This window comes from Mesoplodon bidens, assembly GCF_964165515.1.
Source record: "Mesoplodon bidens genome assembly, chromosome: 1".
NCBI classification, from domain to species: Eukaryota; Metazoa; Chordata; class Mammalia; order Artiodactyla; family Ziphiidae; genus Mesoplodon; species Mesoplodon bidens.
In genome coordinates this window covers 111683372-111710822 of record NC_138176.1, presented here as the reverse complement: position 1 = coordinate 111710822, position 27451 = coordinate 111683372, and the positions used below count along the sequence as shown (strand labels likewise).

The window sequence follows — 27451 nt, the reverse complement described above, 5'->3', positions numbered from 1 at the left end:
AGGTTCGGATGGTACCTGTAAGGCTTTCTTGCTAGTGAATGAGCTAATTTTCCCCCGATACCTATTCCAAAAAGTAAAACAGTCTTTTTTTAATCTAGCATTTTAGTTATTTTATTTTATTTTATTTCACTGGCTGCACCATATGGCACGAGGGGTCTTAGTTCCCCGACCAGGGATTGAACCCGTGCCCCCTGTAGTGGAAGCGTGGCATCCTAACCACTGGACCACCAGGGAATTCCCAGTAAAATAGTCTTGAATCATAAGCGTATGCTGCTTTTTCACCAAAATGTAAGAAGAGTATGAGGTAAGGAAAACCTACTTTTAGTAGACAGTGAAGTCTTATTCATCATATCTGTTACCCTGATCATTCGTTTATTTACTGAACACATATTGACTGACTGCTGTGAATTAGGCTCAGTGATAGGCCATGGGGCTGCCCCTCTGGGTGTCTAGGGTCTACCAGGAGTGTCAGCTGGGGCCGCTACAGGATGAGCACTGGGTGCTGGGGAGCCTCGAGGGTGCCCAGTGCATGTTTGCAAGTGCCGGCCGGCCGCATGGTGACCCATGGTCGTGAACTATGAACAGAGTACAGAGTATAAGACTGGGAGACGCATCTGATCTTGCTGAGTTCTGGAACTTCAAGGGCACAGATCTCCTTTTACTTAAGTATAAGATTCATGTCAAAATAATCCTAGAAGTAGGACTTATATCAGAGAGAAAGTGATATTATCTAGATCTTATTTTAGGGTGTATGGAAACCTGGATTCAGAAATGCCTGGATATTTAATGGGCTCAGAAAAATCCATTGCTTTTCCCTTAAAAGAAAGTGTGTGAATCTGATATGAAGGGCATAGCAAAGTGAGAACTTGGTCCATTTGCATTCCCTTTATAACCAAACCCTCAGTTAGTTTGCCCTGTAAATTCCATTATAGAGATGTCTAAAATTTTGAAGGAAAAAAATGCTGAAACTAGGATTCTCTTCAGAAAGTACTTTTATACAAAGCTGAACTTCCCTGTGTATTTTCATCAAAATAATTCCCAAATGCATATGAAATCTACCACAGAATTGTAGGACTATTAGACAGTTTTATTTCTACCTCATAAAAATATTTCAAAACCTGTGGGAGTTTTATGAGGCCAGCACTCATCTATCCACATCACTCCCAACTCAGGGACCCATGAGACGCCTCTCAAAGCAATTAGGGATGTTAATTTTAAGCAAACTGTCACATGGTATACACTCATTATCAGTGGGTGATAGATTGTTTAAAACCTTATCTCTCTCTAAAAATAAAATATGTATTTGTGTGCATATGTGTCTGAATAAATAAATTATATGTATATAATAAAATTCAAGACTAATGTCAATACATGGATGTTTCAAATATGAAAGTTCTTTTAAAAAATCCACTAGAAATGTCAGTCAGTACTTCCTCTCTTCCTTTCTGCTTCTCTTTGCAGAAATGAGACTGAGCACTGAACTAAACCTTTCAGATAAGACACCCAGTGCATTTGATCATTTTGTTTCAAAATCTCTCTTCAGGTCAGTGGTTCTCTTCTTCCTCAAGTGTCAACATTTTCTTCTTTATCCCAAAATAAAAATTAAAATAAAAACATCCTCAAATGCATTTTTTTACTGTATTTCTGACTCAACAAGCTCAACTCCTGCTAGAAGTTTCCTAGGTGCTTCTGCGGCTGTGGAAAGTCTCATCAACTTCCCTGTTGGTCTTTTTTTAAAAAAATATTTAATTTTACTTATTTTTGGCTGTGTTGGGTCCTCATTGCTGTGCATGGGCTTTCTCTAGTTGTGGCAGGCGGGGGCTACTCTTCGTTGCAGTGCACAGGCTTCTCATTGCAGTGCCTTCTCTTGTTGCAGAGTGTGGGTTCTAGGCTCGCGGGCTTCAGTAGTTGCAGCTCGTGGGCTCAGTAGTTGCGGCACATGGGCTCAGTAGTTGTGGCACGTGGGCTCAGTAGTTGCAGCTCATGGACTAAGTAGTTGCAGCATATGGGCTCAGTAGTTATGGTATGCGGACTCAGTAGTTGTGGCTTGCGGGCTCAGTGATTGTGGCATGTGGGCTCAGTGGTTGTGGCTCGCGGTCTCTAGAGCGCAGGCTCAGTAGTTGTGGCACACGGGCTCAGTAGTTGCGGCTCGTGGGCTAAGTAGTTGCGGCATGTGGGCTCAGTAGTTATGGCATGTAGACTCAGTAGTTGTGGCTCACGGGCTCAGTGGTTGTGGCACGTGGGCTCAGTAGTTGTGGCTTGCAGGCTCAGTAGTTGTGGCTTGCGGGCTCAGTAGTTGTGGCACATGGGCTCAGTAGTTGTGGCTTGCGAGCTCAGTAGTTGTGGCTTGCGGGCTCAGTGGTTGTGGCACATGGGCTCAGTAGTTGTGGCTTGCGAGCTCAGTAGTTGTGGCTCCTGGGCTCTAGAGCACAAGCTCAGTAGTTGTGGCACACGGGCTTAATTGCTCAGTGGCATGTGGGATCTTCCCAGACCAGGGCTTGAATCCAGTCCCCTGTGTTGGCACGAGGACTCTTATCCACTGCGCCACCAGGGAAGGCTCTCCCTGTTGGTCTTTTACAGGTTTGCCTCCTGTGCAGGGCCTGGGCAGGGAGACAGGCTTAGGCCCTGGAGGGGGATGCAGGTGGGGTGACTTAGGACTGAACAGCCTGGAGAGGGATTGGGAGATTAAGGAGAAAGGAATGGAAAAAAGGGACAAAGCCATTTTATCTTGCTGTGTTTCCCACCCCCCCAAATCTTAATTCTGTAAAATGATTCTGAAGAGTTCCTTCTTGTTCTCAGTTTGTTTATTTAGTTGTGTGTGTGTTAAATTGCAGAGATGTTAAAACAATAATATGTTCCTACACAATGAAAGCGTAAGGAGAAAAGCTTTCATCAAGTTTCTCTTCCTTCCTTCTTTCTCAGGTGAGCTCGTGTTTTGAAATAATTTGGGAAAAGGAAATGCTAATGTTTTCCTGATTGTACTTTATTGAATCATCAATGTCAGGAAGTTCTTCCTTAAATTACATCCAGATTCCCTTGCCGATGTTGAAGCTTATTTCCTTTAGTTTTAACTTCAGAGTCGATGGCACCCAGCCACCTCTCTTCCCAGTGCAGAAAATTACGGGTTGATAAAGCATAAAGGTCATTTCCTTTCAGTGTTTCTTCATGCTTAACTATTTCCCATTCTTTTATCTATATATCTATATGCTTAACAGTGGTACCTTTAGAATTGCACCCAGCCGTACCCATCATATCCAGGCCATGCTTGAATGCAGGGTCATGCAGCATCGAAGCATTTTACCCTTGCATGACTTGGAATATGGTCTTCCCAAGTTCATTCCCAATCATTTTTACAATCCAGCTCCTTACTCAGTCCTTCATGGAGCTTCCTCTGAGCTCCTCTCAGATGACTTCTTCCTCTGGACTATCACCCTACCATGTGTTACAACAAATCCCAACACAGGCAGTTAACTGAAAAGATGTCCAGCACTATTGAATGGGGGATGATACATGAATGAAACAGCCTGTAAAGCTGGAAACTTCTAATTTATAGTGATCCCAAGCCTTTTTATTTTTATTTATTTATTATTTATTTATTTATTTTGGCCGTGTTGGGTCTTCATGGCTGCATGAGGGCTTTCACTAGTTGCGGCGAGCAGGGGGGCTACTCTTCATTGTGGTGCACGGGCTTCTCATTGCAGTGGCTTCTCTTGTTGCAGAGCATGGGCTCTAGGTGCGTGAGCTTCAGTAGTTGCAGCACACGGGCTTAGTAGTTGGGGCGCGTGGGTTCAGTAGTTGTGGCTCACAGGCTGTAGAGTTCAGTCTCAGTAGTTGCAGTGCACAGGCTTAGTTGCTCTGCAGCATGTGGGATCTTCCTGGACTAGGGATTGAACCCGTGTCCCCTGCATTGGCAGGCGGATTCTTAACCACTGCGCCAAGCCTTTTAAATGGAAAGTCATGAGATGTCCACATACTGTGCACGGTGAACTGTACATGTATTTAGGGTGGTGTAAGATACAGGGCACTGAACCAGGGCTTGGTCTGTCTTGCCACCTTTGGTAAGTCTTTTCCATTCTCCCTGTCTTCTTAGTTGACCAATAATTTGGTCAAGGGGTGAGGTTGGCTCAGTTATGAGATCTCTTCCAAATCTAAAATAATCTTTCCTGAAGATAGCATGGTTTTGCAAACTTTGGCATTCTAAACACAAAAAAATAACTCATGTGTCTATCCAAATAGTCCTTCCTATCCTTGCTTCCCTGAGAAATTTGCCTCCTATTTTATATATTATGTAACTGTATCTGTTGAAAAAATGAACAGTGTTAAGAACTTGGAGCTTGAGGGTATTTCCAGTAGTAAGCCTAAGAAGATCCTGGTGGTCGGCCTTTTTACAGTCTGCCCAAGCTCAGGTGAGCCCCAGTTCTTTCTAAGAAAGAGTTGTGTGAAGATCTGAGGTTGAGGGAGAAAACACACAAAGCCATACCTGGAATATGGATTCCTTGCAATCCTTCACCCCACTCTTCTTCTTGGAAGAAGAAGTATGCCATTCTGGCGTCACCTCACTTTTACATTGTTGAAGAAAGTATTCATTCCTTCTGTCCTGTCCCTGCGGCCACAGTGCTGTTCATTCATGTCTAACAATTTATCTTGAAGCTATTGGTTATGCTCAAAGAAATTACATGTATGGAAGGATGAATGTAGACATTTACTAATACAGGACAGACACCAGAAGGAATGCAACAGATTAAAATAACAAATGAGAACTTAAGGTCTGTCAGTTCAGATTGTGCACCTTGACATAATATCATATCTTGGCAAGGTCAGATTTGCATTTTGTAGAAGACTTCCTGTTTTCTTATTTTCTGTCTGTAGTACACAAACAGAAGGATATAAGGAATCTACAGAAATCATTGTTTTTCTCTTGGACTCTCAGAGAAGGACCATACTAAAGGTCAATTCTAATTCTTTTCAGGAAATGTGATTTTGTTGCAGTCCTCAGTCCTCTTATGTATCTGCTCTGGTCTGAATGTTTGTGTTCCCCTAAATTCATATGTTGAAATCCTAACACGAAAGGTGATAGTATTGAGAGGTGGGGCCTTTGGAAGGTGATTGGGTCATGAGGATGGCACCCTCGTGGTTGGTATTAGTGCCCTTCTGAAACAGGCCAGAAAAACACCCTCGCCCCTTCCATTATATGAAGATATGCCAGCTGTGAACCAGAAGGTGGATTCTCACCAGACATCAAATTTGCTGGCACCTTATCTTGGCCTTCCCAGCCTCCAGGACTGTGAGCAGTACATTTCTGCTGTTTATGATATCATATGTCTTTGATATTTTGTTATAGCAGCCTGAATCAACTGAGACAGTATCTTAGTAAAGCATATAGTCATATCAAACATTTATTGAGCATTTTAGACTGGCTACTAAGTATTTTACACACAATATTTCATATAATATTTACACCAACCCTAAGCGGTATTATCTAAGATAAGGAAACTGAGGCTTAAAAGCTGGTGTAGTATCTTTGTGCTAATAATCAGCAGAGTTGGGATTGAAGCTGGCAGTCCTAGCCAGAGCCCATGCTTTTAACTACTGCTCTGCACTGGGAAAGACCAACCTTCTGTGTCTTGAAGATACCTAAATAAAATGATCTATGCGGTTCCCTTCTTAGGTCTGCATCTTAGAGTAAGGCAGTAATGGGTGCTCAAATCCAGGGCATCAGTTCCATACATATTTAGTAAGGGCCTTTCAGGGCCTGGACCCTGCACAGGGTGCTCAGAATTCACTGGGGTGAAACAGATGAGTCCCTGCTGTCAACGGGCTTGACCAGTGGAAGAACGATCATGGGTTAATCACACAATCTTTATACAGATCTGTAGTCACAAGCAGAGATAAATGCTGGGAAGTAGAAGGAAGGGGGACAACGTCCCTCTCCTCTAACCCCAATGGGAAAATATCTGTTTTCCGTTAGATATTTTTACCTCCTGTTCCCTTTTCTACCAACTGCTATTTTAGTAGGTAAAGAGGGAGGGTCCCTCAGTACTAGGAGGGGTAGCTGCCCTTTCACGTTTGTACTGCAGAGATTTAATTAAGTAGAGAATAAATGAGAGAAGAATTAGATAAGGGGTGTTGGGTGAATCAAAGTAGGTAAACTTAATTATTTAAATATATTTAGTTTGGCTTTAATTTATTCTCTGCAAAGACCGTCCATCCTGGGCGCTCTTCCTTTTCCAATTAATAAAAAACTAACATTGACATACTGCTTTGCAGTGTGCAAGGCCATTTCAAATCTCATCAAGGCATTGCAGCAATATTTCAAGAAGAGTGTCATTGTCACCTTTTTTACAGAAGCAGAAGCTGAGCCAATGAGAAAGAAGTTAAGTCGCTTCCACAGAATCATTCATTCCAGGAAGTGATGAGCCTGGAATTCACTTCCACCGATGCATATTCCCCTGACTTTTTCTTTGTTCCGTGCAGGGACCATTATTTCCATGGTCATGGTTACTAAATCCTTCTCATAGTGATTTTTTTCTAGTGTTTGCATTTTTTTATGGGCTGCATGTAAAAGGAAGCCCTCTGTCTTCACAAAATTATGTATTAAACATGCAACAGAGGCAAATGCAGAGGAATCAGTGGGAGGAAATAGCATTTAGCAGGTTTTTCTCTTTTGGAAAGCTTTTTGGCTGTGTTTTTGTAACAGCCAAGTATGAAATGAAAGGGAAGAAGCTGCAGGTGGGCGTCCGGGGCAGGGGGAGGAGGAGCAGACGCGAGGATGGCTGGGGTCAGCTCCATCCACCCACAGCACCCCAGAGCCCAGCTTGGTCCTCGAGAAGCCCCTGCAGGGGAAGGACCTTGTTCTCCACATTTCTTCTATGCGGGGCTCCACTTAAACGCCAACCCCTGGACTCACTGGAGCCTTTGCTTCCTGCCTGGTGAGCACCCAGCACCAGGCACCTCACCGTCCATCACCTGTCACACTTTATTACAATTACTTATGTTCTTCCCTCCCCAGACACCTGTGCTGTCCTCCTCAGAGGTGTGCTCCTTGGTGCCTGACACATAGCAAGTGGCCAATAAATGTTTCATGAATGAACTTTCAAGAAACAATAGAATTCCCAAGTTCCAGAGTAAATTGTCTGTTATTGGGGGTGCTATTTGAATGAAAAAAATAGTTTTCAGGTCATGAGATACCTTCCCTCTAATAGTCTAATCATTTCTGTGACATTTCACTGCCTGATCCACATTTGATCTAAGCTACTTAATTTCTTCACCCTCTTTTCTTGCTAAAACATTTTTTTCCACACAGGTCATAGAAGACGGACTGGTGTAATCATGAAAACTGAAACCTCATTCTCTCAAGGATAGGTTGATGTGCTAACATTGGTGCCAAGTACAGGGAAGAGATGCAAACTGCCCCTCCGCAGGGAGTCCAGAGGGGGCAAGTCCTACCCATGCCCATAACAGGAGTGAGATATCTTAAATGCTGAAGTAAACGTGTTTAACGATGGTTCTGATGCTAGGGGAGAGCTTCTATCTGCCTGGGAAATCAGGGAGACAGCACCAGGCAGGTGGGACTTCTTATACTGGGCACTGAAGCATGGGTAGGAGTTCACCAGGCAGAGGGGAGTGGACTGGGGTCAGAGTGGAAGAGCTCTCTGGGCAGATGCAGCTTTGTGTGCAAAGGCAGGGGGGCCAGGAAGCAACACATCTTTATGGTTTTGCTGCTGTGCATCTACTAAATGTGCAGAAGGAGGCTGAAAAGTTGAACTAGGGCTGGATCCTAATTGGCTTAGCTAGCTTCCTGTGGAGTAGATTTTTTCGGTAGGCAATGAGGAATCACTGAAAAATACTGAGTGAAGGGCAATCGTGATTGATTTGCCTTTTATGGGAGGAGGACCACTCTTTTGTAATGTGGAGGGTGAATCGTGGAGTCTGTGGAGTGGGGAGGGATATGGAGATTGCATAGATCTTCCCACTATGAAGCTATTAACAGTAGCCCCGGGAACAAGGCAGTGGATGCCTGACCCAGTACGATGCAATGAAAGGAAGGGACAAATTGGAGATGCATTGAAAGATGCATCAGTAACACATTAGGACCAGCTGACTGTGGGGATGACAGACAGGAAACAGCCCAGGACAGTCTGGCCCAGAGCCCTGGGTACCAGTCACCAAGAAGGGGCTGCATTGAACGTCTCATACCAAAAGCTTAAAAAAATGGCCCAGCATACAGAAAAGTACCCTTGCAGCAACCCCTACCTATGTATTATTTTCCCTTTCTAAAGAAGAGGAAACTAACACAGTGCTCAGAGATGTTAAGTAACTTAGCCAAGGCCACACAGCTCATCCCTGGCAGGACCAGGATTCAAATCCAGGTCTGCCCAGCTTGAAGCCCATGCTGTGAGGAGGTGCTGTACCCGCGGGGGAGGGGCTGCCCCATGTGACAGATGCACTGGCTGGTGAGGAGCCTCTTGCAAGGCTGCCGGGCACTGAAGGAGAGAAGAGAGCACCATGGTTTTCCAGGGTAATGGGGTGAGGGGGCCTTTGCATTTTATTATTTTAATTATTATTATTTTTTTTGCGGTATGCGGGCCTCTCACTGCTGTGGCCTCTCCCGTTGCGGAGCACAGGCTCCGGACACGCAGGCTCAGCAGCCATGGCTCACGGGCCCAGCCGCTCCGAGGCATGTGGGATCTTCCCGGACCGGGGCATGAACCCATGTCCCCTGCATCGGCAGGCGGACTCTCAACCACTGCGCCACCAGGGAAGCCCTGTCTACTACCTTTTGAATAAATAAACATTAAGAAATACAATTTTTATGTCATTATTAAGTATTATATTTAATTCAAAAGAGGCAACACATGTTTAATGCTACATCTTATAAAAATCCTAAACTGAATTTCAGAAAAGGTGAAGTTAATGTATTTTCATAAATATGCACAATTTGTTTCAAATGTGACCCCCCCCATAGCCAATCCCTTGTCAAAATCCATGCTTGTACATTCACAGGCTAGGTTTCTGGGGAGCCATCAGGTGCTTGGATGCCCATTGGCAGGAGTCATCACAGGGCACCACGTCCATCCAGCTGGACCTCAGGGACACCTGCTAAGCGTTTTCTAGAATGCGATCCTGCTCTTTTGCACCCAGGCGTAGAGTGACTTGGCTCTCTGATCTTTTGCTCAGGAACCCTGGAGCACGCAGCACATCCCAGCCCTGTTTTCTGCCTTCTGTGGCCTCTTGGTTGCGCTTTCCTACCATCTGAGCAGACAGAGCAGCGACCCCTCTGTGCTCCTGTGAGTAACACAGACACACACACCACACACAGAAACACACACACACACACACACACAGCCGTCCCCTGGTCCTGCAGCCTTGCTCTCTCATCCACTGCACATGGTGCTTGGACTCTTTCCCATTAAACCAGCTGGTCCCTGGGCGATGGTGGGAGAAATGCAGGACTGACCAGAAATGAATGAAAATCAGGGGTCAAGTTCTAGAGCACATTTAACCTTTGCTCTGGTGCTTTTGGAGTGAAATTCGCAAGGCCAGGAACAGATGGCCTCTTGCACCCAAGCACTGTCTTTGACTTTGCCTTGGTGAGTCATACGAGAAGCACCAACCTTCACAAGTACCCTCTCTGGGTCCACAAAGTGGCATCGCTGCCTTTATGCCAGGCAGCTACCCTGGGGAGACTAGACTGGCATCTCTGAAAGGAAAAGTTTTGTTCTGTTGTTTTTTGTTCTTAGTATGGCAGTGCCCTCTGGATTTAAAGTGAAGTGTGTGCCAGAGTTTTAAAAGGCATTTAATAATAACGCATAGTCCCTTGAAAATATGCTTTCCAATCTTCCCTTTATTTGTTATCTTTCAGGTTTTTGATAAATATGCACTTTGGAACTGAAAACCCTTTATGTGATGCCATAGTTTCAGGGACCAGTCAATCAATCCAGTTAGTCAATCAGTCATCTCATGTAATTTCTCCACACTTAACGGGAGATATTGACTTAAGATAACCATAACTGTTGGGGGGGCAGAAAAATTATAATTTTAGGCTGTCAGGTACAGCAAGGTGAAAGGCGTGGAAAATGGGGAAAGGTTAAATGTTGATGGTACAAATTTTCTTATCAAATATTGTACTGTATTTTGGTCTGGCCAAAATAGAGAATCTCCATGAGCTTAGCTAGCTGTTGGCAGTCGGGGGTACCGATACCTCCTGTGGTCCTCAACAGCTTTACAGTAAGTCCCCTACACAGGAACCTTCAAGTTGCGAACTTTCAAAGATGCAAACGTGTGTTCGCATGTCCAGTCATGTCAGGTGTGCACGAAACTGCAGCTTGCCCTCCGTCTCCTGTTGCTGATGGACGATCCTTCAGCTCTACCATCTCCCACCTCCTCTCCCCACTCCAGTCAGTACCTCTTCTTGCCTGTTCACTTGATGCCCGCCCCAGTATGCCAGCTGTTGTCCTGGACTACTGTACTTTTCAAGGGACTGTACTGGAAGATTAAAAAATGTTTTCTTTATTTTTTGTGTCTGTTTTTAATGTATTATTTGTGTGAAAAGTATTATAAACCTATTACAGTACAGTCCTAGATAGCCGATTGTGTTAGTTGGGTACCTAGACTAACTTTGTTGGACTTAGGAATACCCTCTTGGAACGGAACTTGTTCGTATATAGGGGATTTACTGTAATCAGGATGGAATTTGAAGTTCAACCGTTGTCTTTGTGGTCACTTGAACATGCACCTCTTTTTCTTTATTATGAATTATCTAAAGGAGAGAGCGCTGGCTTTTGTCATTTGTGAGTGTGAGGTCTAAGGTGAAGCTGTTTACCTCAAACCTTGGAATAGGCACATATTTTAAAAAGTAAAACCTGTGTGTGTTTTTCCATTTTCAGGTCCTTTATTCAGTGCAGATTGCTTCATAAGTTTTTACATCAAAATCTGGAAGAGTTGGCTGCAGACCCTCTCCCCAAGAAGATGAAAGATTCTGTGGTGAGACATTTGTGTTGTATAATGTATGCAAAGGCACCACTTGACTTGGTGTGGAATAGACCATGAGCTGCCTTCCCAGTGTGGACCCTTTGAGCCTCTGGAGGGTGGATACTGTGCACACCTGCCACAGGTGCTCACTTGGTCCTCAACTGATGCAGTTTGCCTGGATATTCAAATGAGCCCTCTTCACACAATTCCCGCCCACTGCTGGCCCCAAGCAGCAGGTGGGATGGGCATGAAGAAAAGCTTGTCAATTAAACATTCAACCAGGGCTTCCCTGGTGGCACAGTGGTTGAGAGTCCACCTGCCGATGCAGGGGACACGGGTTCGTGCCCCGGTCTGGGAAGATCCCACATGCCGCGGAGTGGCTGGGCCCGTGAGCCATGGCCGCTGAGCCTGCGCTTCCGGAGTCTGTGCTCCGCAACGGGAGAGGCCATGACAGTGAGAGGCCCACGTACCGCAAAAAAAAAAAAAAAAAAAAAAATTCAGCCAAACTGCATTCTTGATGTGCCCTGCCCACCCCCCTACCACTCTCCTCTCCACATCCTCGCCTTAGCCTTGTGCTGAGCTCAGGGAACTCTTTCCTGGGTCTTTTGGTTCAAGGTTGACATCTGTAAATCCCTTGGGAGGGGCGCTTGGGCTTTAGACTTAAGTCTGGGATGTTGCAGAAGGAGCCACCATATTGGATGGAGCACAGGAGAGGAGAAGGAAGGAGGAAAAGAAGGAAGAAAGAAATAAAAGGTTGTGAAAGAATGACGCTATTTCTCTGTTCACCAGGGAAATGGCTTGGAGCAGGTATATCTCTTTGGTATCAACTTCCAAACCTTAATAGTTTGAAAAGCAATGCTCATTGGTCACATAATGTCCCATTGGAATACTGAGGTTGGAGCAGTCTGCTGTCTCCCAGCCATGCTTTTTCTGTATTTTTAAGAATGACAGATCAAAGGAAAAGCAGTTAATGGGCTATTGATTGCAAGCACCTCTAGGAGCCATGTCTCATTTGTCCTGGTCTCCACAGTATCTGTGCCTCGTGCTAGTGGATGCTCAGTACATTCCATTGAATTTAGATGAGTTAAATTGCAATCCACCATTTCGAGACAATGTGCAAGACTCATAGCCAACATGATAGCATTGAAAAGAATTCATACTCAGACCTCTGTGCCTTTGAGTGTGGTTACAATTCAAGCTAAAGCATTGAGGCTTGTCTGTCACCACAGGGAATGAAAACACAAATCACTAGGAATAAGGGTTCGTTAATTGCTGAATTTAATTTTTTCCTTCTAGTTTCATTGAGGTATAATTGACATTCAGCACTGTGTAATTGTGTCATAAAGGCTGAGATACACTTGAAAGCAGGTGTGAGGTGAAGCTTCCAGAGCTGATGAGATGGCAGATAACAGAGAAGACATTTGACATTCAAAAGTAGCATCAACAACCTGACCTCTAATATTTATACCAGGAAACTTAGAGGGACGAGATCAAACTCACATTCCCAGATCGATTTCTATGAAAGTCCTGGGGGGCCCGAAGTCTACCCAAGAGTTTCCCATGGATATTTGAAAAAATTATCCCCACAAATGTTCCTTGATTTCATGAATGATGAAGATGCTTTCTCATTTATTGCAGTAAAAATAATGTATAAATTACAATGAAATCTGACAAGAAATTTGCCTAGCAGACATTTCATTAGCATGATTAGCCGTGATGGGTTAGGTGTTGCCTTACTTGGTTTTAATATACTTTGAAATGCTTTGTACCATGTAGAGCACATAACTTGTAGGTGATTTAATATGATGTGTGTGTTCATCTCTCTGAAAAGTCTTCTCATCTAATTATAATATTTTCATGAGGCTCTCAGGTTCAGCTTTTACATTTTGATGTATAATACCTTTTATGTCATAGTGCAGGGATGAAATTTCCCTCCTTGTTTCTGATTTTGTTTCTTTATGTCTCTCTCTGGCTCTCTTATTCTCTCTTTGTCTCTCTCTCTCCCTGTCTCTCTCTCTCTTCCCTTACATTTTGATCTGTTTTCCAGCCCTTCTATTCTGATTCACTTGGCCTGGGGCAGGGCCTGGGGATCTGCATATTTATGAGACTGTCCACCCAGGTGATTCTGTTCAGGGGACCCACAGACTGTGCTTTAAGGGACATTGATCTAGAAATGGAGATAACCAGAGCTCTGTCATGGGTTTATTCTATATGAGAAACACAGGTTATGCACACAAAGTTTATTACCACCGTTCAATGGTTAATAAAAATATAAACTTTCCACTAGTGGTTTGCCAGGTTAGTCTTTTTCCATATGCCTTATTAGCATGGTCTTTCCGTTTGTACCCTCACTCATTTTCATCACTTTCAATGTTTTTTTTTAATCGATCTTTATTGGAGTATAATTGCTTCACAATACCATGTTAGTTTCTGTTGCACAACAAAGTGAATCAGCCATAGGCATACACATGTCCCCATATCCCCTCCCTCTTGAGCCTCCCTCCCACCCCGCTAGGTCATCGCAAAGCACCAAGCTGATCTCCTTGTGCTATGCTGCTGCTTCCCACTAGCTAACTATCGCATTCAGATTTGTTACTTTCATTGTATCTAGAGACAAACAAACAAACAAAATTAATTTTTATCTGTATTATTCAGACAGCTTCTTTTAAACAATTGGTTGTATCACATAGATTTTTCCAGCCCCATGCTGTCTAAATCTGCTGGGTGTGTAGTGTTGGATCAGGGCTTATTAAACTTCTTTTTAGGGTTGGAGCATGAAGTGTTACATAAAATGCCACAGTGGATTTAAAACATTCTGTGTGCTAAGAGCTAATAGAGTTATTAGCTAAACATGCATGGATTTATCATTAAAAGAGGCAACAAAACATTCATTTTATTGAATAGTGGTTTAGAAATTCTGGCTAATGTTAAGTCCTGAAAGAGAAAAAAGTGTAGATTACATTATTACATACATATAGAATGCATAGAAAAGTTTATTGAAGTCAACTGTGATTAATAAGAGAATTCATAAATACCACCGGAGACAAAAAAAATCAGAAAAACAAGAGCATTCTAACATATCAGAAATAACCATAGAAGATCTAATGAAAACATGATTGAACTCACGATAGCAACAAAATATATGAGTTGATAATAGAATGATTTTAACAAGTAGTGTCAGAAATAAAGAAAGCTACAGCAGTCTATTAAAATGTAAATGAAGTTCTGAATAAGTGGTGAGAAACAGACATAACCTGATTTTGTATGGGAAGGCTGAAATTTCTTAAATGCCAATTCTTTCTAATAAATTTATAGGTTTACTATAGTTCAAGACAGTTCTGAAGGAATTATATTCACAACTTGGGGAAATAATTCTAAGGTTCATTTAGAAGTATAGCAGTTAATAATAGCTTAAAAAATCTGAAAAAGAAGAATAAGAAAGAGGAGCTTAGCACTTTGAGGTTTAAAGTACATTATAAAGATTGAGTAATCAGGAAAAAATATGAGACTCATCCAAGATTAGAGAATGGGATTAGTGAGTCAGTAAAACACAGAAAAGAGACAAATTATTTATATGAATGTATTATGTGAAAATTAAATGTCACAATCAAGAATTGATTATTCAGTGTATGGTGCTGAAGTAGTTCTTTAGTAGTGGGATGTGAAAAAGAATTTCATGTGCTAATCCCTCCCCAGACACCGAGTTAGAGAGAGGGAAGGAGAGATCAAATGATACTTTTCCATCTCTGGTATATTAAGTTATTATAACCAAACTCTGCTGATTAATACTGAAAATTCTGAATAAAATACAAAAAAGTCTTTCTTAGGAGGATTGGATTAACATATACACACTACTATATATAAAGTAGATAATAAACAAGGACCTACTGTAGAGCACAGGGAACTATACTCAATACTTTGTAATAATCTATAAGTGAAAAAATCTGAAAAAAAATACATATATACATATATGAATCACTTTGCTGTACACCTGAAATTAACATGACATTGTAAATCAACGATAGTTCAATAAAATAAAATAAAATGAAAAAATCTTTCTTAAATGTGACAAAAAACTGCCAAAATAATAAGGAATTATCAAGTCAGAATTTAAGTGAAAAAGGGAACCTTCACATCTGCCTAACCAGGGGACCTTGAGCCTTGGTTTTCAGCCCTCCAACTGTGGGGAAGAGAAGTGAAAGCCCAAGCCTGCCAAAGTGGGTGTCCAAGGGGAGACCATCTGCTCATCAAACTGGGACACTAAGGGCCCACTCTCAGTGGAAGAATGAACCAGAAGGAATCCATTCCACCCTCCACAGTGCCAGGGGAATGCAAGCAAACTCGCTCCAAGGTTGAACAAAAGAATCATTTCCACTGATTTGCAGTACAAGTGCTAACATCTGGATGGTACAAACCCCCTCAATTTATGAATGTAGCTTAAAGTGGCCCCCAACTGGAAATACCTCATGACAAAAAAACAAAAACAAAAACACATGAATCCTCTCTAAAGGATTCCTTCCTCCTAGGTCTCCAAGCATTCCCAAAACCAATTTTCTAAGGGATATGAGCAGCTTTCAATAAAAACTTTAAAACTACACAGAAAAAGAAAGAACCAGCAGAAATAGGTTTGCAAACACTTCAGATATTGGAAGGATCAGATGTAGATTTGAAACAACTTTACTTACTGTGTTTAAAGAAATAAAAGCCTTAAAATTTATAGACAACAGAAAATATATCAAATGATCCAGAATGTTTGAAAGAGAACCAGAGTCCTTCCTAAACAAACAAAATGAAGCAATTAAAGTACACACACACACACACACACACACACACACGGGAGATTAGATACCTCTGAAGAGAGAATTAGTGAACTGAAAGATCAAGACAGAAGAAAGTATCCAGAATGCAACACTGATAGACAAAAAATTAGGAAATATGAAACAGAGATACAGAGATGTGAAGGATGGAGTAAGAAGATATAATATATATCTAGTCAGAATTCCAGAAAAAAGGGAGAGAGACTGAAGCATAATGAATATTTGATGAGATATTATTTGACTATTTACCATAACTGATGAAAGACACTGGTCAGAGATTTAAGAATTCTGGTGAATCATAAGCAGGATAAATGAAAGAAGAATCCACAATGAACAAAACACAGTGAAACTGCAGTACACCAAAGATACAGACCATCTTAAATTGGTTAAACAGAATGAACAGATTACATGCAAATGAATGACAGCCTCGATGCTCTGTTATCAAAAGCAATAGTAGAAACCGGAAGACAGCTTGATAGATTTGAAGTTCTGTAAAGCAAGTAACTGCCAAGCTAGAATTCTATGCCCAGTGAAAATATCTTTCAAGAATTAGGACAAAATAAAAATACTTTAGAGAAATGCTGAGAGATTCTCACTGAATGTAATTCTGAAGGACAGTGTTCAACAGAAAGTGATCTCAGATGGTCTAATTTGCAAGAAAGCACAAAGAGAAGAGAAAGTGGCAAATACATTAGTAAATCTAAATGAAGTTTAACTGTATAAAACCATAGTGAGTGTATGGTTGGCTTAAAAAATGTAAAGTAGAATTGAACTATGTGAATACAATAACATACAAGTTTGGATGGGAGGAGAAATGGACTCCCAAGACTTGAAAGTTCTTAGTAATGTCCATAAGATGAATTAAAATATTGATTAAATTTAGACTGATAAGTTAAGCCTGCATGTTGGATTGTCTAGTATAACTACTAAAGGAATAGAAACAAAGCATGTAAGTTCCAACCCTGTACAGAAGGAGAAAAGGAATGAAAAAAAATAGAAGTTCTTCTAAGTAACAGAACATAATAGGACTCCTATGTTACACTATACTTAAAAGTCAATTCCAGATGGATCATACACCTAAATATGAGATGACAAATCCGGAAAGCACTTAGAATCTCAATAAAGGAAATTATGATATCAGGGTAGGAAAAATTTTTTTAAATAACACAAAAATTCAAATTCATTAAAATTATGACCTTTGATTTATCAAATAATACAGAAAAAAGACTTAAAAAAACAAGCCACAGAATGGGGAACAATTTTTAAAATATATATAGTTGATAAAGCACTAGTGTCATGATGAAACATAAAATTCCTATAAATCAGTAAGAAAGCCAGATATCTCAATTAAAAGTGGGTAAATATAAATGGCCAAAACATGACTATATATGTAATCTAATTACTAATCAGCAAACTCCAAACTAAAACCACACTGAGTTACCATTTCACACCAACCAGACTGACAAAAAATTAAAGTTCTCACAATACTAAGTGTTGACAAAAGTGTGGCACAAGGGAACTCTCATGCACTGCTGCTGGTAGTGTAAAATTAGTATATGTGTTTTGGAAGCAGTCTGGTATTATAAAATTGAAGCTACATATACACTACAGCCAGCAATTCTACTTCTAAATACATATTTACCCTGGAGCAAATCTTGCACATTTGTACCAAAATACACATATAAGATTGCTCATCATAGCATTTGTTCATAAGAGCCCCAAACTGAAGCCACTGGAAATTCCACCCACAGTAGAATGTCCTCTACAGCAACGGAAAAGACCTTACTAAAGCTATATATGGTGAATTTTAACCACACAATGTTGAGCAAAGGAAACAAGACACAAACAGATACATACAGTATGGTGCCATCTATTGGGGAGAAGTAGGCAAACTAAGCTGCTTACAGTTGCGTACATAAGTAGCAAACATTCTTTTTTTTAAAGCAAGAAAATGATTTTCATCAATCAGGATAGTTGATAGGGAACCCCAAGAGGGTAAAGAAGGATTCATGATCAGGGAACCACATTCAAGGGGCTTTTTGGGGGCTGGGAATGCTAGATTTCCTTCAACCAGGAGGTGGTCACTGAGGCATTCACTTTACAATTATTCTTAAATTGTACATATTTATTTTATACATTTTTCTGTATGCATGGCTCGCATTTTTAAAAATGTAAAAGAAATTTTCAATAGAGAGCATGAAATAAAATCAAACATTTATTCAAATTCAAGAAAGCAAATGATTTCCCAGGCCATGGAATCTATAAGATAAAAATAACACACACATGCATGCGTGCACACACACACAGATTTGAGTGCATAAAAATTTTAAATTTCTATATGTAAAAAAGGGCAATAAAATGCAAATAATTTGGTAAAAGTATTTGTTACAAATTTGATGAAAGTTAAGATCTTTCTTGTACCAACTACTTTTACAATTTGATTTTTTAAACTCTATAAGCAAATGATATTAATATATACATTTCATTTAGGAACAATATTTAGTAGATAAATGTATGAAGTATATTTACACTTCTTATAAATAAAGAAATGCAAGTTAAAATAAGATGGCATTTTTTGTTCCACTCGATTAGCACAGGATAAATTAATGATATTGCTAACTGTGACAAGATGAGATCTCTTAGACATTGTATTTGTGTAAATTATCACAATCATCTGGTAAGGCATAATTTATCAAGAATTGTGAAATATTCATAACCTATGATATAGTAAATCTCTGTCATAGTTTTTCTAGAGAATTAATTCAAAATATGAAAAAAGAATTAGGTGCAAAAAGATAATGATTGCAGCATACTTCATTAGGGTAAAAAATAGAAGGCAACCTAATATCTAGCAGTTAGGAAAAGTTTGCATTCAGTTTCATTCACTAAGTTAATACTTTGAGTGTCCACTATGACACTGTTTTGTGTATGTATGGGTATGTATGTGTATGGCATCACAAGATGGAAAATTATTTAGCCAGTAAGTGCTGCTAGTAAGTCTATACAATAATATTTATAATGGTTACAAAACAAACTACTGTTGAAAGAGATAGAAAATTATACGTACACTAAGATTAGACCTTTGTGAAACATTCATAGAAAAACCATATACATTTGTGTTTATAGCTAGAACTATGATTCAGCATCCATAGGCAAAAATACTGGCCCAGAAAACACAGAAACAATCTCTGAGGTCCAGGTGTCTTTCAAGGTTCCTCTTAAAGAATATTTTCAAGAATACAATTTTTGGAGCAAAATAATAGCTGCTCTTTGGTGGCTGTAGGAAAAGAGGGAGTCATTTCCTTTTTATTTTGCTGGTGTTACTTTCACCAATATTAATAGAGTCATCTATATTTTTATGCATTGGCACCACGAGGAAAAAGCTCAGTAATTACCATCTGCCATCTCCTTTGGTGAGTCTGTTCAAAACTTTTGCCCATGTGCAGCTAGGAATGGGGTAGGGAAGAGTTGTTGGACTTCTTATTGATTAGTAAAGTTCTTTATATATTATAGATAAAAGTCTTTTGTTGGATGTATGTTTTGCAAATGTTTTTTTCCCAAGCTTTGCCTTGCCTTTTCATTCTATAACAAAGTGTTTTGAAGAACAAATGTTTTAAATTTTCATAAAATTCAATTTACGACTTTTTTTCTTTTATAATTCCAGCTTTTAGTGTCCTATTTAAGAAAGCTTTGCCAAACCCAAGGTCACTAAGATTTCCTCTTATGTTTTTTTTGAAAAATTCGATAGTGTAACTTAGATTTATGAGGCAGGTTGAGTTAATTTTTGTACGTGATGTGAGGTAAGTGTAAAGGAGTTTTTTGTTGTTTTGTTTTTGTAGATGGCTGTTCAACTGCTCCAGAACCATTCGTTAAAAAAATTTATCTTCTACCTTATTTTGGGGAAAGGTGCCATTTTACCTTGAAATCTTTGTATTTTTTTAAATAATTAATTTTATTTATTTATCTTTGGCTGCGTTGGGTCTTCCTTGCTGTGTGGGCTTTCTCTAGCTGTGGTGAGTGGGGACTACTCTTCATTGCAGTGCACAGGCTTCTCATTGCGGTGGCTTCTCTTGTGGTGGAGCATGGACTCTAGGCACGTGGCTTCAGTAGTTGTGGCACATGGGCTCAGTAGTTGTGGATCTTGGGCTCTAGAGCGCACGCTCAGTAGTTGTGGTGCACAGGCTTAGTTGCTCCACGGCATGTGGGATCTTCCTGGACCAGGGATTGAACCCGTGTCCCCTGCATTGGTAGGCGGATTCTTAACCACTGTGCCACCAGGGAACTCCCAACCTCCTTGTTTAAAATCAGTTGGCTATTTACATGTTGGTTTATTTATGGATGCTTTATTCTGTTCAGTTAACTTTGATGTATATTTTGTGCCAATACCATCAATACCTGATTACTGTAGTTTTGCACATACAAGTTCTGAAACCAGATATTGAATGTCCTCCAACTTTGTTCTTCTTTTTCAAAGTTGTCTTACTTAGTCTAGGTCCATCGCATTTCCAAATATATTTTTGAATTAGCTTGCCAATTTGTACAGAAAAATCCTGTTAGAATTTTGATTAGGATTGCGTTGACTCTGTAAATCAATTTGGTTAGAATTGATTCCTTAACAATATTGAATCTTCAAATCCAAGAACATGGTATATCTCTCCATTTATTTCTTTAGTTTTTCTCAGCAATGTTTCATAGCTTTCAATGTACAGGTCTTGCATATTTTTTGTCATATTTATCCCTAAATATTTCCTTTTTTTTTTTTTTTTTTTGGTGGTACGTGGGCCTCTCACTGTTGTGGCCTCTCCCGTTGCGGAGCACAGGCTCCGGATGCGCAGGCTCAGTGGCCATGGCTCACGGGCCCAGCCGCTCCGTGGCATGTGGGATCCTCCCGGACCGGGGCACGAGCCCGTGCCCCCTGCATCGGCAGGCGGACTCTCAACCACTTGCGCCACCAGGGAAGCCCAATATTTCCTATTTTTAATGCTATCGTAAATGACCTTTAAAAAATTAAGTACATGAAAAATGCTCAACATTGTTAGCCATTGGAAAATGCAAATTAAAACCATAATTAGATACCGCTATATCAAGCTTTCTTGACCTCACACTATTGACACTGAGCCTGATAATTCTCTGTTGTCAGGGATTATCCTGAGCATTGTAGGATGTTTAGCTGCATCCCAGGCCTCTACCTACCAGATGCCGGTAACACTCTTCCTCTACCCAAAATGTAACAAAAATGTCTCCAGACTTTCCAAATGTTCCTTGGGAGGTCAGATTGTCCCCAATTGAGACAATTATTGAGAAGGCAGTGGTTGAGAACCACTGTACCACACAACCACTAGAATGGCTAAAATTAAAAATGCTGACTACACCAGGTGTGTATCCTTGTCAAGGATAGGAAGCAATTGGAACCCTCCAGACTGCCAGTGAGAATGTAAAATGGTTGCAACAACTTTGGAAAATCATGTGGCAGTTTCTTAAAATGTTAAGCCTAAACCTACCATAAGATCCAAACATTCTACCATTAGGTATTTACATAAGAGAAACAAAAGCATGTGTCCAGAAACAGGTCTGTGAATATTCATAGCAGTTTTATTTATAATAGCCCCAAACTGGGAACAACTCAGGTGTCTATCCATGAGTGAATGGTTTAACACAGTGTGGGGTACATCCACACAGGGGAATATTATACAGCACCGAAAAGGAATGGACTATTGATACAGATAACACATGGATTAATCTCAGAATAATTATACTAGTGAGAGAAGTCAGACCAGAAAAGAATACATTGTCTACAGTTCTATTTATATAACATTCTAGGAAATAAAAACAAATTATAGTGATGGAGCAGGGCAGTGTTTATCTGAGGATAGGTCAGGAGAGAAGAGAGAGCTAGATTAGAAAAGGTCAGGAGAGGAAATTTGGGGTGTGTGTGATGAATATGCTAATTATCTTAATTATGGTGATGGTTTCATGGGGATATACATAGGTCAAAAGTCATCAAATTGTACACCATATCTCTCTATCTATGCGCACACACACACACACACACACAGGGTTTTTGTATGTCAATTATATCTCAATAGAGCTATTTAAAAATTACAACAGAGAAAAGAAGTGGACAGAAAGATAATAAATAGAGGCTGTATAAAGGTTCGTATTTACAAGGGATACTGATGACACTGACAAAACTCAGTGAACTTCCTGTATATCGTCCAACTTTGGAAAAAAAATTAAAAATAATCTGAGGTCATTCTCCCTATTGCTTTAAGAAACGTGCAAATGCAACCCTTCTCCCCCCAACACTTGCCCTGGTGGCCCACTGTTTTGCCTTTAAACAGGGATGAGTGGTCAATTAAAGATGACACAATTTTAAATTAGAATATTTGGGAAAATATGTATCTCCCTTTTGGATAAGCATTTAGCAATTTTTTTTTTTTTTTTTTGTGGTACATGGCCTCTCACTGTTGTGGCCTCTCCCGTTGCAGAGCACAGGCTCTGGACGCGCAGGCTCAGTGGCCATGGCTCACGGGCCCAGCCGCTCCGCGGTATGTGGGATCTTCCCGGACTGGGGCACGAGCCCGCATCCCCTGCATCGGCAGGCAGACTCTCCACCACTGCGCCACCAGGGAAGCCCAGCATTCAGCAATTTTTAAGTGACATAAACCATGTCAGTGAAAAATAGGAAATAAAAATTAACATATCTCCACAGCTTAAAGATGCAGTGAATTACAGAACTTTCCTTCAGAAAGGTTTGGCCTTTTGTAAGCATTTGGGATGAAAGGAGACAACAAATTTTTGCCGTTTAATAGCAGTAAATTTTCAAGAACACTTCTGATCACAGAAATTTTATAGATTCAGAATTAAAAACCAATGATTTTCCCTGCTCAAAAATCAGATTACCATTACTAAGAATAAATCTAGAATTTGGTTTATCACTACGATTCCTCATCTATTCAATACTTGTATGTGAATTGTAAACTTTTGAGATTGGAAATTCGAAACAACTTTAGCAGCTAATTGGCGATTGATGTTGAGAATGTATCTCTTCACTGTATTATTGATTATCCCAACCAAGCCGTGTTGATTTTTCATCCCATGGGTCAGGTTGTTTTTATTCCATTTAAGCTGATTTCTTTCCATCACTTTGGATATCAATTCAGTCAGAAAGCCAGCAGTCTGACTTGCAAGGAACTCCACATTTTAATTTTAGAAAGACAAGAAAAAAAAAAGGTCAGGGAGGAAATGTAGGTAAACGGATATACGGTTTGTCCGAAAAGAAAAAAAGGGAGGATGTAGGGGAACAGAGTTGTATATTCTGTATGATTTTCTGGTAGATAACATTCAAAACAGTTCTTTAAGAGGCATAATTCCTTTTCAATACGATACATTGGTATATTTAATGATTTCAGAGTTTTCAAATAACAGTGTGTGATACCTTAAAATGTTCAATAATTGTGTACTGCAGCTAATTGGCCTTTGAAGAGAGGAAAAATTTGATGATCCCTTAAGGTTCCTTTTAGCTCTGTCAGTCAGCAGTATTGTACCCTGTTTGAGCTAACACGCCTTTCTTCATATATCTGCAGTATTAATAACATTCTTTGGTCTAACTTTGCTTTGTTTCCCTACTGCCTGCTCACAACATGATTTTGCATGATGGAAAATTATTAGCAAGTTACGGACATTTCATTTTCTGTATATGTGTACATAACATAAATATACTTAAATTATTTGGAAATGGCCTTTACCCAATTTGACTGGTGAATTAAAATGTAAAATCTATTCTAGGCCAAAGAAATAGGTAAACGTGTAAGAGGCCTCTGTTTGGCATTCCCAGGCTGTGCGCATGTTAAAATATAAGCCATGCCAAAGCCAAGTAGAGATTATTTGCACTTTACCCTCCTTTATCACACCTGGGCATGTTGCATCTGATCTGCTCGTAGAGAAGAAACTTATGCCTCTTCCATGGGTAGAAAACCTTTCTTCTCTCCCTGGCTAGCGGATGGAGGCATTGCAGTCTGCATTTCCTCTTCCTCACCTTCTGCCTTAGTTTCCCTGATATTCCCCAAACAGGAGGTGGCAAATAGTCCATCCAGCGTGTGCCATTGGGAATTGATCAGGTAAGTGATGGGCTGTAGGTGTAGTTTATCCAGGGTCAAGATCCTGTCCCCTGATTTACCTGGTCACCCAGAATAGCTGAGAGAAACACAGAAGAGCAAACTATACCCTTGTTTTCTGTTTACAGAAGGATATCTTAAAATCGGATCTCATCATCTGCTCGGCGGCTGCCATTCTGTCCTTTGCGGTCAGTGCCAGCACTGTGTTCCTGTCCTTGCGAGTATGTATCCATTTGGCTCTGCACTCTTACCCCCTCCTTATTCTCTGTAATAAACAAAGCCCGCTGTGCAGCTCCAGACTATTTACCGGATGGTGGAGCCAGAGGAAGTACAGAAAAGGCCAGTTGAGGGCTTGAAGGAATATATCCAGATGTGTTACGAGTTATGTCCAAGAGGAGATTTGATCCACATCACAGAGTGCATTCATACCCTTTCTGTTTCCCCACCTGGGGAGTTGTTTTGTTTCCGCATTTCGTGGAATCCACTGTGAGGACAGTCAGCAGTAATAAGACAGGCTCACGACTCACTGCTACGAGCAGAGAAGGGAGGACTCACCGAATCAGGAGTGAGATGGGGGTCACAGCGCCAAAAAGATTACTGGAACATAATTTTCAGTTGGAAAAACAAAATTAGAGCGCTCCAGATGGGACTTCTGGCTGAAAGTGCTTGCAGACAGTTGCTGTCTCACTTTCCTTTCAATGAGGAAAAGTCTGTTGGCTAAATCTGTTATTCTCCATCCCTCTTTTTAAAAAAAAATAACAAAAAAACAAGAAAACGTTTTCTCATGGGCAGAATGTCTCAGCCTCTTCTCCACCCTGTCTCGGTGGTTCTCAACACAGAGATCAACTTCACGCGATATGAGAGAAATTTTCAGAGGCCTGAAGCAAGAGCCCAGTCTGGCTGTGTATGCCTTAGGAGGAGCAGGGAGGGAGGACAGTGTTCGTGTTCTTTGCGGGTATCCCTCCCCATCCTTCAAGCTGCACACTGACTCTTACCCTCTTCTGTCGCAGCCATTTCTCAGCATCGTGCTGTTTGCCCTGGCTGGCACTGTGGGGTTTGTAACCCACTACCTGCTCCCACAGCTCCGCAAACATCACCCGTGGATGTGGATTTCACACCCCGTCCTTAAAAACAAAGAGTATCAGCAACAGGAAGTGAGAGGTTAGTAAAATATCTCTCATAAAAATGTGATGTAGCGGGTGGCATCCTTTACAGGGAGGGTGTGCACAGCGGTGGGAATGCACTTCATGCCACGGAACTGTACCCTTAAACATGGTGACAGTGGTACATGTTACATTATGTATGTTTCACCACAATAAAGAAAGGAGAGTGTGTGTACCTTGGAGTGTACATATTGTTCCCAGAACAAGAAAGTTGAAGTGGGGTGAATTAGAAGTATATTTTCTAAAAATGATTGGTTATTATTATTGAGGAAAAATTAATTGATGTCATTCAGACTGTAACCGGAAGTGGGGTCTGACTGCTCGCTGCTCAAAAGCCAATAAAGAGGCCAGGCTGGTGGAAAGGAAAGTTTGCTTTATTTTGGATGCCGGCAACCGGGGGCGGGGGTGGATGCCCGTCCAAAGGCCAGCTCCCCTGCACTGACAACCAGGGGTCACGAGCTTCTATAGACAGAGGGAGGGGCTCCATGCAGAAACAGCACAGTCAGCTCTGACCGTCATCTTGAAATTGGTCATCGGTGGTCTGACCCGCGTCATCTTGATTGTTTTAGGTACAGTTAGTCTTGAGTTCCGGGGTCGGTTTGTTTCTATTTCTCTGAGGCCAGTTCTTGGAGTTGTGGCTGCTTATGTCATGGCATCTTGTAGTTAACTTCTTCCACCTGGTGAGGGTTTCAGTATCTACAAGACAGCTCACAGGATATGGCTCAGAGTATGATCTTTAGCCCTTGAGGAGGGACTAAAGGTCCTTAACTTTGCTTAATGACTAAACTATTATTACTTAGTCTTGTTTTACTTTGCTTAATGACTAAACTATTATTACTTAGTCTTGTTTTCCTTTGCTTCTGCATTTTCTCACTTCTCTGATTAAACTTATTCATTGGCTAAAGTTTTTCCACAGACAGAAGGCAGGCAGAGGACATGGGTTGGGGGAAAGACCGTAGGGTCCTGCTCCATTTCAAGACCTGAAGTTTATGCTGTTCCAGCTTCAGCTAACTGGGGACCAAGAATAGCATCACTTGACGGCCCTTTCATCCTCCACAAAACCAGGGCAGGGATGTAGCAGAGGCTGACCTTTGAATTTTGCTCCTTGAACCCTTGAATTTTGTTGAACTTGCTTTGCTCACCTAGAACTAGACCCACACACAGACCTGTACTTGATTGACTTAGCAGTTCCCTGGGCTGAGTCAGGCCACTGTCAAGTAGTAGCCTGGTAACCCCGACAGTGTTTGAGCTTCTAAATAAAAAAACTCAGGAATTTCTCTTGCTAGGTCTCCCCAGCCTCTGTGATTGAACAGAAGGATTGATTTATCGCCATTTTCAGGCGGATCGGTCACAGTTGATGGCTATAGTTGATAACTACCTCATGTTAAACGAGCTGTCATCTCTACCTCCAGGAGTGAGGGGATGTGAGTAGCACCATGGTTTGCTGACTCACAGGAATGTACTGGGCTCCACCAGGTTTGTCATCAGTAACTTCAGTGGACTAGTGTGACCAAAGTAAAAGGGCAGAGGGGAATTAATTAAAAACAAAACAAAACAAAGAAGCAAAAGAGTCACTTATGATGCTATCAGGAATAGAGAGGGCTTCTTCAAGGAACATGTCTGGGTGGCTCCCAGGAGCTGCCTTAATTTGAAACAGCCAAATCAGTAAAGCAGGGTTTTGCTTAGTGGACAGACATGGCCTGATGGACCTGCTGCCAGCATAGGGTTTAGAAGGCGACGGAGGGCAGCTGAGATTGCTCTACCCTCAGAGGCTTGCTTTTCCCACCTATGACACCAGGGTCTCACCAAAGATCAAGCTGCATAATATGTTTTTTTTTTTTAATTTTCCTGTTTAAAAAAATTTTTTTTAAACAGAGAACAGGAGTATTTATTTATTTTTAACCTTATTTATTTTTTGCTGTGTTGGGTCTTCGTTTCTGTGCAAGGGCTTTCTCTAGTTGTGGCAAGCGGGGGCCCCTCTTCATCGCGGTGCACGGGCCTCTCACTATGGCGGCCTCTCTTGTTGCGGAGCACAAGCTCCATACGTGCAGGCTCAGTAGTTGTGACTCACGGGCCCAGTTGCTCCGCGGCATGTGGGATCTTCCCAGACCAGGGCTCAAACCCGTGTCCCCTGCATTGGCAGGCAGATTCTCATCCACTGCGCCACCAGGGAAGCCCCCAAAATATGGTTTTTAAATGCTGTGTTCAATGTTGGGTGCCACTTAAATGCAAATTATTATCAGTATTATAAAAACGGAAGGAAGATAGAGCAGGCGCAGTTGATATTAGTTCATTTTTCAGCCCACTTAAAGGGAAAGGTCCATTCTTGTGGGTCAGTAGAGCAACCTGAAGAAAAGACCAGTTTCTGTAGAACTTCTGCAAT

The 27451-nt window shown here is 41.1% G+C and overlaps 1 protein-coding gene across 1 annotated transcript in view; it reads left to right on the top strand.

The window, feature by feature from the left end:
• The window catches only part of PCNX2 (pecanex 2), a 281381-nt gene that overhangs the window by 111597 nt on the left and 142333 nt on the right, over positions 1-27451 (top strand). The window contains exons 16-19 of the mRNA XM_081237716.1: positions 9178-9287; positions 10887-10983; positions 24034-24126; positions 24916-25066. Coding sequence (XP_081093842.1) covers positions 9178-9287; positions 10887-10983; positions 24034-24126; positions 24916-25066 — 451 coding nt within the window. The remainder of the gene's footprint in view (positions 1-9177; positions 9288-10886; positions 10984-24033; positions 24127-24915; positions 25067-27451) is intronic.